The sequence below is a fragment of the Lissotriton vulgaris genome, chromosome 5 (genome assembly GCF_964263255.1).
Source record: "Lissotriton vulgaris chromosome 5, aLisVul1.2, whole genome shotgun sequence".
NCBI lineage: Eukaryota > Metazoa > Chordata > Amphibia > Caudata > Salamandridae > Lissotriton > Lissotriton vulgaris.
Genome location: NC_141693.1, coordinates 2025010729 through 2025029188, shown reverse-complemented (window position 1 = coordinate 2025029188; position 18460 = coordinate 2025010729). Strand labels below are relative to the sequence as shown.

At 55.9% G+C, this 18460-nt stretch overlaps 1 protein-coding gene across 1 annotated transcript in view; it reads left to right on the top strand.

Moving 5' to 3' along the window:
- Nucleotides 1-18460, top strand: part of PKN3 (protein kinase N3) — a 314322-nt gene that overhangs the window by 154171 nt on the left and 141691 nt on the right. The window contains exon 12 of the mRNA XM_086920604.1: nucleotides 4924-5047. Within this exon, the coding sequence (XP_086776730.1) occupies nucleotides 4924-5047 (124 nt within the window). The remainder of the gene's footprint in view (nucleotides 1-4923; nucleotides 5048-18460) is intronic.

Here is an 18460-nt window from a genome sequence, read left to right as displayed (position 1 = left end):
CTTTGTCCAGATCAAAGCTGCTTTCTTCCCTCTCTCCTGAAGTCACCGCTTGCGCTGTTACTACAGGTATCTGCTGCTCCCTCCAGGTATCTGCTGCTCCCTGCAGGTATCTGCTGCTCCCTCCAGGTATCTGCTGCTCCCTCCAGGTATCTGCTGCTCCCTCCAGGTATCTGCTGCTCCCTCCAGGTATCTGCTGCTCCCTGCAGGTATCTGCTGCTCCCTCCAGGTATCTGCTGCTCCCTCCAGGTATCTGCTGCTCCCTCCAGGTATCTGCTGCCCCCTCCAGGTATCTGCTGCCCCCTCCAGGTATCTGCTGCCCCCTCCAGGTATCTGCTGCTCCCTCCAGGTATCTGCTGCTCCCTCCAGGTATCTGCTGCTCCCTCCAGGTATCTGCTGCTCCCTCCAGGTATCTGCTGCCCCCTCCAGGTATCTGCTGCCCCCTCCAGGTATCTGCTGCTCCCTCCAGGTATCTGCTGCTCACTCCAGGTATCTGCTGCCCCCTCCAGGTATCTGCTGCCCCCTCCAGGTATCTGCTGCCCCCTCCAGGTATCTGCTGCCCCCTCCAGGTATCTGCTGCCCCCTCCAGGTATCTGCTGCCCCCTCCAGGTATCTGCTGCTCCCTCCAGGTATCTGCTGCTCCCTGCAGGTATCTGCTGCTCCCTCCAGGTATCTGCTGCTCCCTGCAGGTATCTGCTGCTCCCTCCAGGTATCTGCTGCTCCCTGCAGGTATCTGCTGCTCCCTGCAGGTATCTGCTGCTCCCTCCAGGTATCTGCTGCTCCCTCCAGGTATCTGCTGCTGCTCCCTCCAGGTATCTGCTGCTGCTCCCTCCAGGTATCTGCTGCTGCTCCCTCCAGGTATCTGCTGCTGCTCCCTCCAGGTATCTGCTGCTGCTCCCTCCAGGTATCTGCTGCTGCTCCCTCCAGGTATCTGCTGCTGCTCCCTCCAGGTATCTGCTGCTGCTCCCTCCAGGTATCTGCTGCTGCTCCCTCCAGGTATCTGCTGCTGCTCCCTCCAGGTATCTGCTGCTGCTCCCTCCAGGTATCTGCTGCTCCCTGCAGGTATCTGCTGCTCCCTGCAGGTATCTGCTGCTCCCTGCAGGTATCTGCTGCTCCCTGCAGGTATCTGCTGCTCCCTGCAGGTATCTGCTGCTCCCCTCTCCAGGTATCTGCTGCTGCTCCCTCCAGGTATCTGCTGCTGCTCCCTCCAGGTATCTGCTGCTGCTCCCTCCAGGTATCTGCTGCTGCTCCTTCCAGGTATCTGCTGCTGCTCCCTCCAGGTATCTGCTGCTGCTCCCTCCAGGTATCTGCTGCTCCCTCCAGGTATCTGCTGCTCCCTCCAGTTATCTGCTGCTCCCTGCAGGTATCTGCTGCTCCCTCCAGTTATCTGCTGCTCCCTGCAGGTATCTGCTGCTCCCTGCAGGTATCTGCTGCTCCCTGCAGGTATCTGCTGCTCCCTGCAGGTATCTGCTGCTCCCTCCAGTTATCTGCTGCTCCCTCCAGGTATCTGCTGCTCCCTGCAGGTATCTGCTGCTCCCTGCAGGTATCTGCTGCTCCCTGCAGGTATCTGCTGCTCCTTCATTGGTGGTGCAGGATGGGCACCCTCTGTTTGTCCAGATCAAAGCTGCTTTCTTCCCTCTCTCCTGAAGTCACCGCTTGCGCTGTTACTACAGGTATCTGCTGCTCCCTCCAGGTATCTGCTGCTCCCTGCAGGTATCTGCTGCTCCCTGCAGGTATCTGCTGCTCCCTGTAGGTATCTGCTGCTCCCTCCAGGTATCTGCTGCTCCCTCCAGGTATCTGCTGCCCCCTCCAGGTATCTGCTGCCCCCTCCAGGTATCTGCTGCCCCCTCCAGGTATCTGCTGCCCCCTCCAGGTATCTGCTGCCCCCTCCAGGTATCTGCTGCCCCCTCCAGGTATCTGCTGCCCCCTCCAGGTATCTGCTGCCCCCTCCAGGTATCTGCTGCTCCCTCCAGGTATCTGCTGCTCCCTCCAGGTATCTGCTGCCCCCTCCAGGTATCTGCTGCCCCCTCCAGGTATCTGCTGCTCCCTGCAGGTATCTGCTGCTCCCTGCAGGTATCTGCTGCTCCCCTCTCCAGGTATCTGCTGCTGCTCCCTCCAGGTATCTGCTGCTGCTCCCTCCAGGTATCTGCTGCTGCTCCCTCCAGGTATCTGCTGCTGCTCCTTCCAGGTATCTGCTGCTGCTCCCTCCAGGTATCTGCTGCTGCTCCCTCCAGGTATCTGCTGCTCCCTCCAGGTATCTGCTGCTCCCTCCAGTTATCTGCTGCTCCCTGCAGGTATCTGCTGCTCCCTCCAGTTATCTGCTGCTCCCTGCAGGTATCTGCTGCTCCCTGCAGGTATCTGCTGCTCCCTGCAGGTATCTGCTGCTCCCTGCAGGTATCTGCTGCTCCCTCCAGTTATCTGCTGCTCCCTCCAGGTATCTGCTGCTCCCTGCAGGTATCTGCTGCTCCCTGCAGGTATCTGCTGCTCCCTGCAGGTATCTGCTGCTCCTTCATTGGTGGTGCAGGATGGGCACCCTCTGTTTGTCCAGATCAAAGCTGCTTTCTTCCCTCTCTCCTGAAGTCACCGCTTGCGCTGTTACTACAGGTATCTGCTGCTCCCTCCAGGTATCTGCTGCTCCCTGCAGGTATCTGCTGCTCCCTGCAGGTATCTGCTGCTCCCTGTAGGTATCTGCTGCTCCCTCCAGGTATCTGCTGCTCCCTCCAGGTATCTGCTGCCCCCTCCAGGTATCTGCTGCCCCCTCCAGGTATCTGCTGCCCCCTCCAGGTATCTGCTGCCCCCTCCAGGTATCTGCTGCCCCCTCCAGGTATCTGCTGCCCCCTCCAGGTATCTGCTGCCCCCTCCAGGTATCTGCTGCCCCCTCCAGGTATCTGCTGCTCCCTCCAGGTATCTGCTGCTCCCTCCAGGTATCTGCTGCCCCCTCCAGGTATCTGCTGCCCCCTCCAGGTATCTGCTGCTCCCTCCAGGTATCCGCTGCTCCCTCCAGGTATCTGCTGCTCCCTCCAGGTATCTGCTGCTCCCTCCAGGTATCTGCTGCCCCCTCCAGGTATCTGCTGCCCCCTCCAGGTATCTGCTGCCCCCTCCAGGTATCTGCTGCCCCCTCCAGGTATCTGCTGCCCCCTCCAGGTATCTGCTGCCCCCTCCAGGTATCTGCTGCTCCCCTCTCCACGTATCTGCTTCTGCTCCCTCCAGGTATCTGCTGCTGCTCCCTCCAGGTATCTGCTGCTGCTCCCTCCAGGTATCTGCTGCTGCTCCTTCCAGGTATCTGCTGCTGCTCCCTCCAGGTATCTGCTGCTGCTCCCTCCAGGTATCTGCTGCTGCTCCCTCCAGGTATCTGCTGCTCCCTCCAGGTATCTGCTGCTCCCTCCAGTTATCTGCTGCTCCCTGCAGGTATCTGCTGCTCCCTGCAGGCATCTGCTGCTCCCTGCAGGCATCTGCTGCTCCCTGCAGGTATCTGCTGCTCCCCGCAGGTATCTGCTGCTCCCTGCAGGTATCTGCTGCTCCCTGCAGGTATCTGCTGCTGCTCCCTCCAGGTATCTGCTGCTGCTCCCTGCAGGTATCTGCTGCTCCCTGCAGGTATCTGCTGCTGCTCCCTGCAGGTATCTGCTGCTGCTCCCTGCAGGTATCTGCTGCTGCTCCCTGCAGGTATCAGCTGCTGCTCCCTGCAGGTATCTGCTGCTGCTCCCTGCAGGTATCTGCTGCTGCTCCCTCCAGGTATCTGCTGCTGCTCCCTCCAGGTATCTGCTGCTGCTCCCTCCAGGTATCTGCTGCTGCTCCCTGCAGGTATCTGCTGCTCCCTGCAGGTATCTGCTGCTGCTCCCTCCAGGTATCTGCTGCTGCTCCCTCCAGGTATCTGCTGCTCCCTGTAGGTATCTGCTGCTCCCTGTAGGTATCTGCTGCTCCCTCCAGGTATCTGCTGCCCCCTCCAGGTATCTGCTGCCCCCTCCAGGTATCTGCTGCTCCCTCCAGGTATCTGCTGCTCCCTCCAGGTATCTGCTGCTGCTCCCTCCAGGTATCTGCTGCTCCCTCCAGGTATCTGCTGCTGCTCCCTCCAGGTATCTGCTGCTGCTCCCTCCAGGTATCTGCTGCTGCTCCCTCCAGGTATCTGCTGCTGCTCCCTCCAGGTATCTGCTGCTGCTCCCTCCAGGTATCTGCTGCTGCTCCCTCCAGGTATCTGCTGCTGCTCCCTCCAGGTATCTGCTGCTGCTCCCTCCAGGTATCTGCTGCTGCTCCCTCCAGGTATCTGCTGCTGCTCCCTGCAGGTATCTGCTGCTCCCTGCAGGTATCTGCTGCTGCTCCCTCCAGGTGTCTGGTCTGCTGCTCCCTCCAGGTATCTGCTGCTCCCTGCAGGTATCTGCTGCTCCCTGCAGGTGTCTGGTCTGCTGCTCCCTGCAGGTGTCTGGTCTGCTGCTCCCTGCAGGTGTCTGCTGCTCCCTCCAGGTATCTACCGCCCCCTTCCCCTTCTTCCAGTTGCTGAGCTGTCTCTCTGCCTCTCACAGCCCTTGGTGCTTCTCTGCCCTTTCTCCTATGTTCTGAACTGACGCCCTGCTACTACAGATGCTGCGCCCCCTCTTTCTTTGCTGATCTGCCTCTTTCCTGCTCCTCTGTCCTTTCTCTCCTGCTCACATCTTGCACACTGTGATGCACCATGGACATGCTGCCCCCTCGTAATGCCTGGGCAAAGCTGCCCTTTCTAGTTCTGTATACATATGTTTTGATTGACTCCATCTGTCTGTCCTGACCTACAGCCAGTTCTGTTTTATTTGTGTGCATCTGAAGAATTCATATGAGATTTCTAGCTCCTTCCCTGGGTCTTCTATTTGTTGTCACCATTCACTACAAATGTTTTCTCCCTGCTGTGGTTTTTGTCCAGTTTGGTCAAACACATCTGTTTTTTCCTCCATACAGTGACTTTGCTGTCATGAAGTTGACTTTTACCGATGACCAGCCAGTCAAGCCGCCTCGAAAACCACCACGTTTGTTTCTTGAGCCTGAGGCCGAAGAAGCCACTGATACACCTGTGCACTCACCGGTGAGATCATGTCTTGTGAAGGGATGTTGGATGTTGGAGGTGGGACATGGGATGGAGCTTCCCCCCCACCTCCCCGGCCTGCACTCCAGCTTGGAGGTGGATGTTAATGTATGTTGAGGCCTTGTCTTGGGGTTCAGGGCCAGCCTTGCTTACAGGGTGGAATCCTGTGGCAGTTCCGTTGTTTTCCACTGATGTCCCAGGGCCACCATCACTCTTGCACTCCAGTCTGATCGCCAAACACTCGCTTTCAGCACTTGACCTACTGGGAGAAGCCGCGCTGAGCAATGGCGGTCATTGTAAGAGGTGGAGGGTCTGGGATACTGAGATAGAGCAGGACACGACACAGCGCGTGGTGCAAACTCGATGACCAGCCACTGCTGTAGTGTTAAAGAATGATTTTCATTCAAAAGCCAGTGAAATAAATAGTTCATATGATCTACCTAGTGATAACCAGAAGGCGCTAGCGACTGCCCAGCTATAAACCCAAACCTTTTCTCTTGTTGACCCTATGGGTGCCTGATGGTCAATGTCATTTCTGGGGATATGGGCCGCGAAGCACAGAAAGCTTTATGACCCATCGGGGTTTTTTTGTGTGCAAAAAAAGTCTGTCGGTCAGTGCCAGGCAAACAAAAACCTTCAATTCAGCAAACTGTCTCTAAATCCAAGGGCTCTGTCTGGATACAACTCTGGAAAACTCAAAGGGCTGAAGTCTTAGCTGCTGTGCTTGCAGTAAAGATCTTCTAAAAGCCCTCCACCCTACATCAAGAATCCCTCTCCGGACAAGTAAATGGTGTTGTGTAGGGTGAAAGAATCTGAGTCCAGGTAAGCTGGCTTGCAGGGATCTGGTAACCTTTGTCTAGTGAGAGAACAGTTCATGTCAGAAACCAGTGAAAGCCCCCTCCGCTCTCAAAGACTTTAGTATTAAATCTTTTATTGTGCAGCATTGAGAAAAGACACGCAGCATCTCACAACCTAAGTTCAATCATCGGAGTACGCGGAGGCCATGCACAGTGCAAGAGCGTGAAGACGGCCAACAGCCGTGTCTACCTAAAACAATTAACACAGCAAGCCGCCTACAACCCAGCTGGGCCGGCCGCGTTAGAAGAGGTGAGATGCACATGTAAGCAATTCTGACATTCGAGGACAAGCCTACACGAATAACAGGGGAAAAGCGAAGGAAAAACAAATCCCAACCCCAACCTTCCTCCCCCCCCCCCCCGCCCACAACCACCCCACTCCTTGTCCGCTACGCAGAGACTGTTAAAATATGGGAACACCGCCTCATTTGATACCATTGTTTGTGCGGCTATCCGGCACCTTGCGCGGCCACGTCTTGGGCTCAGGGAGCGGAGTGTCCGCCAGGCGCAACAGCCGCAAATAGCGGGGACAGCTCAGCTCCCGGAACTCCCCCGTGAGTAGGGACAGAAACAGCCGCCAAAGTGCTGCAAACTCCTCCGCCCTCCCCGCCCCCGCCAGTGACAGCTTCTCCATCCCCAGTATCGCCCACAGCCTATGTAGCCAACCCAACTGTAGTGGCGGATGGACATCTCTCCAGTGCGCCACAACATTTTGCACAGCCGCCCCTAGCGCAATCGCAATGAGCCTCCCTCTCCAGGATTTAAGAGGGTACATCAGTGCGTTAGGGAGGCCCAATAGGACATATGCTGGAAGTCTGGGCAGCTGGGTGTCTAGATGGGAATCCACCAGGTCTAGTATCGAGGCCCAGTACTGCTGCAGGCGATCACAACTCCAGAGCAGGTGCTCCAGCGTACCCATTTCCCCACACCCCCTCCAGCATCGGTCACTCACCCGGGGGTCCCACTGATGCAGCCGCTCAGGCGTGTGGTACCAGTAAGTGGCGACCTTGGTCAGGGTTTCAGTGAGACCTGTGTGGTGAGCGGAGTGGCGGGCCCTGTAGTAAACCCCTTCCCATTCCTTGCGTGTGAGCTGTCTCCCCAGATCTCTCTCCCACCTGGCCTGCCCTGCATTGTATGTGTAAATGTTGATAAGGAGTAAGTGCTGGTATAGGTCTGATATTAACTTTTTGTCAGATGTGCGAGTCAACAGCCACCGCTCGTAGGGGGTGAGGGGACGCTGCGCGCCGGGCCGCAGGGATGGGTGGAGAACCCAGTGGCGGACCTGCAGATAGGGCAAACGATCCGTTTCGGGGATGCCATAATCGTCTTTTACTTTCTGGAAGGAGAGAATGCCCTTCAGGTCGAACATGTGACCCACGTCTCTACATTGCGTCTTCCGCCACCTCACATAGGCCCGAGGGTCGAGACCCGGTGAGAAATCGGGGTTATTAAAAATTGGTGTCATTGGGGAGGGAAAGGAGGTAAGGTCCCGCCGGACAGCCACCTTGTCCCACACATCTAGAACGGTACTGGTGATCTGGGAAGCATAGAGATTGGGAGGCCTATGACTGCGTGGCAAGAACGGGATACCCTGAAGCGTACGACCAGCGACCACTTGGTCCTGGAAGAGCCAGTGTTTGGCAGATTCTAGCTGATGCCATTCCACCAGAGTGCGCAGCTGCATCGCCTGGAAATAAAGAGTAGGGTCAGGCACACCCACGCCACCATGATCGGGGGGTAGCAAGGCTATCGTGTGCTTAAACCGTGGGCGGCGGCCATTCCAGATAAAGCTAGTGAGATCTGCCTGGGTTTTCTGAAGCCATCCCGCCGGAGGTCGCAGGGGAAGGGTCTGAAATATATAAAGAATTTGGGGCAGCAGGGTCATCTTTACGGCCGCAATCCGGCCTAACCAGGACAAGGTCAAGTGCTTCCACCGTCTGAGGGTGTCTCGGAGTCTGGAGCTGAGCTTGGCATAATTCGCATCAGCGGAGGCCTGCACCGTTGGGGCCAGCAAAACTCCCAGGTAGGGTACGGTGGATTCCGACCATTGCAGGTCAAATTCAGCCTTGGCCTCTTCCAACACCTCCGGCGTCAGGGACAGGTTCAGGGCCTCGGACTTTGCCACATTGATTTTGAAACCTGAGGCCTGCGCGAAGGCGTGAAGCTCATTAAAAAGTGCGCGGAGGGATTGCATTGGATTCATCAGGGAGAGCAAGATGTCATCAGCATACAAACTAATTTTATGCGTGTCCCCTCCGAACGGTATGCCAGTGATGAGGTTGTGGTTCCGCACCCTGCATGCCAATGGCTCCATATAGAGCGCAAACAGAAGGGGGGAGAGAGGGCACCCCTGCCTGGTCCCTCTGCCAATCGCAAATCTCGGTGACGTGTGACCATTGACTCGAACCGCAGCGTTCGGATGGCGATAGCAATTGAATATACGGTTCCGGAGCGTCTCCCCGAGTGCGAACCGCTGCAGAACCAGCTCGAGATAGGGCCAATGCACCCTATCGAAGGCCTTCTCCGCATCGATCGTGAGGAGGAGGCAGTCCCGTCTCGTCCGAGAGCCAGCCTCTATGAGGTGGAGGACCCGCTTGGTGTTGTCGCTAGTCTGCCGCTGGGGGATAAAGCCTGCTTGATCCGGCTCCACCAGCTGTTGCATATAGGGCGCAAGGCGACTCGCCAGAATGCCCGTATAGAGCTTCAGGTCGATATTCAGCAGGGAGATCGGCCGGTATGAGCCACACCGCGTGGGGTCCTTCCCGTCTTTGGGAATTACCGAGATGGCTGCCTCCAGTAGGTCCGATGGAATGACGCCAGGCGTGTCGAAGGTATTGAATAGCTCCTTCAGTAGCGGGGCCACCAGCGGGCAAAAAGTCTTATAGAAGGCCGCCGTATACCCGTCCGGGCCCGGTGACTTCCCAAGAGTCAAATACGAGATTGCTGAGATGACCTCCTCCAGGCCTATGGGGCGGTCAAGGAAGGCCGCCTGTGCCTCGTTAAGCGACGGGAGGGTCGCATCCCGCAGATAGCTCTGACCGTCCCGCAGTTCGAGATCATCTGCTGCATATAAGTCAGCGTAAAAATCGCCAAAGACTGCGGCGATGGCTGTGTTGTCAGTGATGGCGTCGCCAGTGCTAGGCTGAAGCGTCTGGACCTGCTGCCTTTGCCGTTGCATCCGCAGCCTGCTCGCCAGCAGTCTCCCGCAACGGTCTCCCCCGGTATAATACGCATGCCGGAGGCGCATGGCGGCGTATTCCGCCGCGTCCTGGTCCAGGGCTGCTAGCATCTTTCGTTCCGTGCAGAGTTGCCGCCATGCCCTCGCCGCCCCGGTGCGTTGGTGCATCTGCTCCAACTCCGCCACCCGCTGGGTGAGCTCGGCCCGCTTCTGCGCACGCTCCCTGTTGTTAGCGGCGGCCAAAGAGATGAATTCGCCGCGGAGGACTGCCTTGAGTGCCGCCCATTGCGTCGCTTTAGAGGTGTCCCCGTTGGCGTTGTGGGCGAGAAATTGGGCGAGCGCCGTTTTTATGCGTTCCTGTGTGGTCGGCAGGTGGAGGAGGCTATCGCGCAACCGCCAGTGTCGTTGCCGGCTAGGCGCCGCCGAGACCTGGAAGGATGCCACCACCGGAGAGTGGTCTGACAAAGAGGCTGGAAGGATCTCTACATCGCATGTTTGACGCGCTAGCTGGGAAGAGCACAGAAAGTGGTCGAGTCGTGCATATGTTTTGTGGGCTGCAGAATAGTAGGTGTATGCCGTCGACCGTGGGTGCATCTGTCTCCACAGATCAACGAGATCTAGGTCTGCAAGGTGTGTGTGCCCTGCCTCCGAGAGTGCTCCCACCTGGCCGGACCGTTGGCTGGAGCGGTCCGATGTGTTGTGGAACACCAGGTTCAAGTCACCTCCAATCAGTAGATGTGGATGCGTGTTAGCCGTGGCTGTCTCTAGTGCATTGTGTAGGAACTTCTCCTGGCCTTCATTGGGCACGTAGATGGAGCCCACTAGTAGTGTCTGCCCTGCCACTTGGAAACGATGCACCAGCAACCTACCTCTGATCTCCGCTTCTTTCTGCATGACCTTCCCCCCAAATGTCTTGGCTACCAGTATCGCCACACCCGCCACTTTCTTGTTAACAGAGGAGAAAAGTTGCCTGGGAAAGGCACGGGATTTTAGCCTGTGGTGATCTTTGGGCAACAGATGGGTTTCCTGCAGGAGCCAGATGTCCGCCCCGACTGTTCTAGCAGAGATAGGATCGCCCTGCGTTTAACGGGGTTGTTGAGCCCTCTCACGTTGAGTGAGAGAATCGTTAAGTGGTGCGACATCTTAATCCCCTATGTGCAGCTCCGGGCCCGCACCCGCCCTCTGCGGCGCTGTCGCTCTAGGCATACACAGTAGTCCAGGCAGTTCCCGGGATAGCGCAGAAGAATGCGGACAAGGAGTTCCCGCCCTCCCACACCCCATCAGCAACCCCAAACGATCCCCCCAAACCCCAACTGAACCAACCAATCCCGGGGGCCCACCCCTTAACCCCCCCCCAACCCTCCCCGTCATCTTCCCCCTGGGGAACCCCAACTTGGAAGCAGGTGAATTGAACCATAGTCCCGGTCCTGTCCCTTCTCACAGGTCCGTGGAAGATTGTCAATGGGAAACGTGACAGTGGCGGCCCTTTCTCGGCCCCCCGACCCCCCCATTCCAAAGCGAGGTGTGAGCAGTGGCCCTCTCATGCTGCTCACGGGGCTACAGTGGTATCTCGCTCCACTTCCTGTACTGCCGCCGCCTGTTCCTGGGCAATCGTTTCAGGGTCCGGTTTCAAGCGGGCCCCCCGTTTGCATCTCCGTCTGACTTTCCGCCAGCCGCCTTGACTTCGCTGCTCCGACCCCTCTTGAGAACCATGGTGTGCGTCATCGTCCGAGTCTGAGGGATCCGGCAAGTCAATGCCCAAAAGAGAGCAGGTGTCCCTGAGGGATCGAAGTTGGTGCAGCTTCCCCTGCCAGTTAAAGATGATCCGGAACGGGTGGCCCCAGGAGTAAGGTATTTCTTTCTCGCGCAAGAAGGTGGTCACGGGTTTGAACTTGCGCCACTTCTGCAGCGTGATGGCAGACAGGTCTTGATACAGAGCCACAGTCACTCCCCGGAATTGCAAAGGCTGCTGTCGCCTGGCCTCCTGTAGGATCCGCTCCTTTAACGGGAAGTCTGGGAGATAGGCCAGTATGTCGGGCGGGGGGGCCGGCGCGCGTCTTGGTGGTCCCACTCTGTGTGCACGGTCAATGCGGACAGGAAAGTCCTCCGCCTCCCCCAACACCGCACGAAAGAGGGCCTGCAGGTAGCCAGTGACATTGTTCCCCTCGGCACTCTGAGGCACATTCCGGACCCTAATGTTATTTCTTCGGGAGCGATTTTCCAGGTCCCCCGCATGTGCCTGGAGGCCTACCTGCTGCTCCTGAAGGCGGAGGACCTCCTGTTGCAAGTGCGCGAGCTCGTCACTGCGAGCATGGCCGGATTCCTCCACCGCCGCTACCCTCTCTCCCAAGCCGTCCAGGTCGCGGCGTAGCTCCCTCTGTTCCCCCGCAATGTCCTGCTTGAGAGCCTGGAAGTCATCTCTCAGAGTGTTAAAGAGCGTCTCCAGGAAGGTGCGTGTGATGGGAGCCTCCCTTTCCTCCTGTTGTTGTGAACCCGCGGCTGCAGGTGTAGGGAGGGGTGTCTGTGCCCTCCCGCCTTTGCTAGTGGGTTTTGCCAGCATGTCCGTGATGGTACGGTTGGCTCTGCGGCTCGAGTTGGCCATGCCTCCTCTCACTTCAGGTCCGTGGCTCGGGCCGCTCTGGGTGGGGGCCCGCTCCCCGCTCGACTGGCGATAGACCACCGACAGAGCCCCTGCGGCCTCCGGCTTTCTCCTACCGGTACCTCGGGGCCACTCCTCTCCACAGGGCCCACCAGCCCTCGCTTTCAGAGCTTCTGCTCCCTCCAGTAGTCTCCACCGGGGGCCCGACCACTCCGCCCCCCGAGAGCCACGATCTGTCTCGCTTTGCCGCCGTTAAGTCCCAGCACCCCGGGCTTCTCCCGCGGCCGCGCGTTCGGGGATCCGGTTTCTGCCGTGGCCGCCCCCCCCCCCCCCACCTTCAATGCTCCGGCGGGGGGGTCAGCCTCTCCAAACCAGTGCACGGGGTCCCAGTCCCCACCGTTGGTGCCTCACAGGGTCGGGCCCCTGTACCGCAGCCGCAGCTCGCCTCCCGTTCGTGGCCGGTCAGCCACGCGATCAGGGAGTCTGACAGTCTGACCCTCTAGGCCGTGGTCCCAATGTTCCGCTGTCTAGGCCCCACTCAAGGCCCCACCTACACCCCCCGGGCCCCTGCTGCCTTGCGAGTGCCCTCAATCTGTCGCTGCGGGGCCCCAGGGACATGCGGGCCTACCTGTAAGTGCTTCCGTCGGGCTGGGCCTCCGTGTCTGCGTCGCGGGAGGCAGGGGCACCCCCAGGCTCGGCTCCTGCCGTTCTGTGCCGCCGCTGTGATAGGCAGCTGCCGACCACGCGGGCTGCGCCGCCGCCGCACCAGTCCGCTCTTCCTCGCGGCCTCTACCAGGCCCGACACCGGGGCCGCGCCCCAGGCTGGACGCTGCCGCGGCGCCGGGCGGAGATCGGCCCCGCCGCTGCTACTGCCCCTCTTCGGATGTGGGGCTCAAGGCTCCTGTGCGGGACTTCTGGCTTGCTCTCAGCTCCGGCCCAGACTCCTGCCGCTGCAGCTTGTGCGGGCCTGTGGCGTCCGTGTAGGCCCGAGCCGGGGCCTCGATTAGCGGCTGTGCCGCCGCGCGCCGGCTCGTCACCTCTCTCCTCGCCTCAGGGGCGGGCGTTGCACCCGCGCCGGCCCCGGGGACCCGCAGACCACCACGGGAGGGGGCGCCAGTCTCAGCGCGTTCCCCCACTAGTGGGCTGATCCGCGGGGGCTCCTCTAGTCTCCCCGCTTCGGGTTCGCCTCGGCCGAGGCCTCTCCGTGCTCGGCGGGCGCACGTCAGCTACACCGGATCTGCCAGTCTCTGCTCGTCTTCAGGCTCGCCCCAAGCCGGTAGGGTCTGGACACTACTCTCGGGCCAAAACGCGCTGATTTTCGGGGCCACTGCTGTGGGAAGAGGGCTAATAGGGCCTAGGGCCGGGGAGCCGAGGACAAGCACGTCCGATCAGCCCGCCATCTTGGCCACGCCCCCCCTCTCAAAGACTTTAGATGCGAGCAGATGTAGTTGTGAAGTCCGCACCCACTATGATGCTTAAACTTTATGGCCTTACTTCTTGGATCATCTGTTGTGGTTAGGATTTTCCAGTGGTGGGGACTGAGGTTAGCCTCTTGGACACCAAGATTACACCCCTTCCATCTGGGATGTGAATGTTTGATTTCTAGATCAACCCTAACTTAATATAACCAATATCTCTGGACCTAGAATTGATGGTTGAAACTATTCTGAAAATAGATGGTCTGATCTGTTTAGGGGCTTTAGAAATAGGAGCTAGGGAGATGCAAACCGGTCAGATGCATCTTCGGTGCCTGCTTTGCAGGGGAGTAACTCCTTTACTCCAAAGGAGATTCTTCAGTCATCCAGCGTAGTGTAGATTGTCGGAGTACTTGGAGTCTGTAGCTGAGTTTCATCCAGGTAAATCCAAAGTCCTATAGCCAGGGGTTCCTACTCTATACCCAAGGAAGGGGTGGGACAAACTCTGGGACCCACCTATGGCAGGGTCATGACAGAGGGGTGGCTACACCCATGTCCTTTGTCCAGTTTCGTGCCAGAGCAGGAGCAAATGGCTCCTGCATCCGGTTTCAACAGGGCTATGCACAGGGACACCAAATGTGCCCCCTGTGCAGACATCAAAGCACTCTGAGTGGACCCACCCAGCCCCAATACACTAAAGCCTTTTACAGAGCAACAAGGGAACAGCCAACCTATACAAAAACAAGTTTTTGTGATGCACCTCCCTCTTTATGCAATATCCCTCCTAGTTTGAACTAAAAACAGAGCCTTATGCCCTTGTACACCGGAAACGTTTTACGCTACGTAGCTCGAGACGGAGATATTCTGGCACCTCAGCCCTTTATATTGTATGCTCTCGGAGTTGGATTGTAGCCCGATCAAGCTTTCTTTATAGGCATAGGAGACATAGGCCCAGATGCATGAAAGGAAAATCTGGTCGCAAAAGGGCAGATTCTCACAATCTGCCCCTTTGCGACCGGTATTTTTGGCATTTGGGATGCATCATCCCAAATGTAAAAATCGCAATTTAAGGAATCTCTAAATTGAGATTCCTTAAATTGCGATTGCATTTAAGGAATCCCAAATTGAGATTCCTTAAATGCAATGCAACAAAGTAAAAAAATTAGCGATTTCGCTAATAGCGGGAGCAAATTACCATGAAGTTCAACTTCATGGTAATTTGCAAAAACTTTGAAAAATGCACTTTTGTGCTTTTTTCAAAGTTTCATGTTGCGCGCACACATGCCCTTAGGGCATGTGTGTGCGCAACATATGTGCACAGATTAATTTCAGGGGTGCACCCTTGAAATTGCATTCTCAATTTGCGATTCTCTAATTGCTAATCTCAAATTGAGAATGTCTTCCCATTCATTCCTATGGGCCTCTAGGCCCATAGGAATGAATGGGGAGGTATTCCTTAATTGCGACTCGCAATTTGCGACTCGCAATTAAGGAATATTAAGAAATCGCAATTTTTTAAGCGATTTCTTCATGCATAGCATTTTGCTATTCCTTATTAGCGAATCCTTATTTTTTGCTAATAAGAAATCGCAAAATGGATGCTTGATGCATCTGGGGGTAAATCTGTCTCTGCCTGCTGTCACCATAATCAAGGTGGTAAGCCGCGGTGAATAATTAGTGAAACATACTGGACGACTGTCCTTGTATGCTTGGGCCGAAACTTGGAAATAAAGATTGGACTTGCCCTGATGAAGTTCTTCGTATAGAACGAAACGCGTTGACTGTTTCGTGTACATTTGTCGATATTGAAAAGAAGAATAAAAAACTTTCATTATTTTCAACATTGGAAGGACATTCGTACATTTATTTTTTGTGGACTTCTTAATAAGGTGGTGCAACCTACAGTTGGTGAAGCCAATACACTAAAGCCTGTCTGGGAGGTGGTTACATTTTTGATGCCAGGTTCTGTAAAGCTGGTACTGGGTGTACCGGTGTGGTCATATTTCTCCCTCTAGGAGGGTGGTATCCTACATCCCACACCAGTTACTGGTGTGGAGGTATGATTCCAAGATGTTTGACACCAAACACGACATGTTTCCATTCAGCCGTTTTAAAGTTCGCATTTACCGCAAGGGTATAATGTACTTAAGAGTATATGGTTGGCTGCATCACAGAACAACCCCGGAGAATGGATTCCAAAGGCTGCAGAGGGGCTCTGCTCATGCATGGGCATCCTCTCACACAAAACCCAGCACCCTGCCTTCAGGATTGATAAGGCCTGCCAGAGGGGTGACTGATGGGTTTATATGTGTAGTGATTTAAGGTAGATATAGGTAACCTACATCTAAGTAAGGGGTGCACACACCACCTTACACAGGCTGCAGTAGCAGGCCTGTGATGGCCGTTTGAGTGGTCTCTCAGATGTGGCACAATACATGCTGCAGCCCCTGGGAGGCCTCTGGAGTACCTATGCCCTAGGTACATAGTATACCATATACTAGGTGTGATAAGTTAGCCTGGCATATGATGTCCACTATTCTAGTGGGCACCTTGCACCAGTCTAATCGACCCTTATTGATGGTGGAATGGTGTGGCTCACTGGTTAGAGGCGGCAGACCCGGAAGCAGAGGACGGTCCAGGACCAGGGTTCGATTCCCGACGCGGCAGGGTCGTGGACCAGGGTCAGCGGACTCGATAATTCTCACCTCGGTGCCTACTCTAACCAGGGATCACACTCGGCAACTCTGGGCATTAGCTTGCCTCATCTCCACAACGGCCCCCCACATACGCCGGGGATGCCTGGTTTCACCTTGGAGATACCCAGTAGGGACCATCTCACGGGGAAAGCCAGGACGGGTTCCCCAGCGGTCTACAGCGCAGAGATACCCCATGTGGGGTGATTCAGACGCTTTACAAGACATCATTGCATTACATGGTGGTTGTAAAGTCAACCTTCTAGACAAGCTATCTTAGTGGTAGCATGGACCAGCAGTCATAGGCTAAGACTTCAGAGAGCATGTGCAGCAAGCTGTTTTACCAATTATAATCCCTTGAATACCAAATGAAAGGACACCACACAAGGTATATATCAAATATATATGTATTTATTCTAAACACAACCCCTCTGCACTCTTTATGAGGTCAGAGGTAAAAGTACATCACAAGTTGCTCAATTAGCATACGATAAGTTGCACAAATACAGTTATGCCCTAGGGGCCTCACAAACCATATACTAAGAAAGTGGAATAAGAACCACATCTGAAACAGTGAGTAGGCCTAGGGCCTGGGGAATCGCTGGGGCTACACTAAACAACCAAAGGTTAGGAAGTAGGAGTCCCACGGGAGACGCGTGCAGTGTCTAAACACAGTCGCGAGTTACCATTGACTTATAATGGGAAACAAAGAAGTTACAAAGTTACTGTTTAAGGGCACTTCCGGATGGACTATGACAAAACCCCTTTAGACTAGGACACTTTGAGTGTCAAGACCCACGGGAGCACCGGAGTACTCGAGTTACCTCACCCAGGGAAGCCGGGTGCATAGGTGCCTTTTGGTGTCTGGTTTCGTCGTCGTTTTCTATGGAGATCTGTAAAGAAGTGCTGCAGGTGACCAGAGGAAAAGTGTTCGGGTGGGTCCAAGGGTGGATCGAAGATCTGAAGAACCTGAAAGCAGAGGGAACAGAGTCTGGGTCACTATCCAGGAAGGAACCAGGCGATGTCGTGATGATCTCAGTTGAAGAGATGAAGCTTGTCTCTGCAGCCATGAGTACCAGGAGGCGTCGACGACTATCCAGGAGCTAGATTCGAGCGGTCCCACGAAGGATCTAGTTGACTGCGGTGTCGGTATCCGTATTGGACCCAACAAGCCTTGGCAAACGCAATCCACGCAGGAAGTGAAGATGGGCTTTGGTGCAGACCAGCAAGGTCTGAGGAGCTTCTCCTTTGCAGGGAAGCTGGAACAAGCCTGGAGCAACCAGGGAAGCAGTTTAGTTTCAAAGGACTGTCTTCAGGGGGCTCACTAGTCAAAGGGGTTGCAACCGGGAAGACGCGTTGAGCTGAAATGCAAGAGCAGGTCCCAAGCGGCACTCGTGGAGGGCTGAGCTTCGGTGCAAATGATGCTCGGGTCTGGGGCTTCTCGTACCTCAATGCACAACTGCGAGTTACCTTAGGAGTCGATGCAGTTAGCAAAATATGCACAATGTCCAGGGTATCCGGTCCCATGTCTCTCGTGTCCGCCACGGGTCTCAGCTTTGCTGTGGATGTCGATCGGTGTCAGAAGTTTGGAAGTCCAGTTCCTGTGTCGCTAAGTCTTCGGGTTCTGGCGGGAGCGTCAACAAAGCAGACCAGTAAGTTACTGGTGGTGTCTGTTTGCACAGGGTGGTCACTCCTTGACCACAAGGGAGATGTCTTCCGTCTTATAGCCAGAATAGAATGTCGAAGGTCCAAGAGTTCTGTATCAAAGTTTCGTTCCAGGATAATCTAAAGTCCTGGAGACACAGCTCCTATACTTATACTAAGCTAAGGGGCTGGATTACCCGCTAGGTACCTCCTATGCGTGGACCTGGGAAGGGGGTGGTTACACTCCTTTCCCTTTGTCCAGTTTCGCGCCAGAGCGGGGCTGGAGTGCCCCAGCAACTGGTTTGAACCGGGCTATGCATGGAGCACATTGTGTGCCCCAGGCAGTGTCTGGAAAAGCATCTGCTGAATGCAGCTCTCCCTGTCCAATACACATCTGCCTGTCTGGGGAGGTGCTGGCACCTCCCTGGACAGGAAACCTATTGTCCAGGCCTCCCCTGCCGGAGTTTCGTCCAGCAGCAGGAGGTCAGACCCGTGTCGGTGGCAGCAGTATCCATTTTGTGATGCTGGGGCTCTGTTTAACTTTAACCGGGTAAAGCAGTAACTACATGTCTTCTCCCTTTAGAAGGGTGGAATGCTACCCCCGCCGCCAGAACTAGTGTGGGGAGGGGGGGGCAAGGGGGGGGAGTAATCCAAAGTGTTTGACACCTTACATGACATGTTTCGATAAAGCCAATCCAAAGTTATCATTAACCACTAGGATTATAATGCACTTAAGAGTATATGGTATGGCTATATCATAGAACAGCTATAACGAGATGGTTCCGAAAGCTGCAGAGGGGCTCAGCTCATGCTAGGGCACCCTCTCACATAAAACCAAGTACTCTGCCTCCAGGATTGTCGAGGCCTACCTGAAGTAATCAGGGTTCCCAAGGCCTACATGCTCCAAAGATAACCCACTTACACTCAAGAACTGTTGGCACGAAAACTGTAAAAGGCAAAGAACAAGTTTATTAAGACCCCATGGGGTGGTGGTACACTCAACAGCACCCTTCGGTAATGCAAGAGG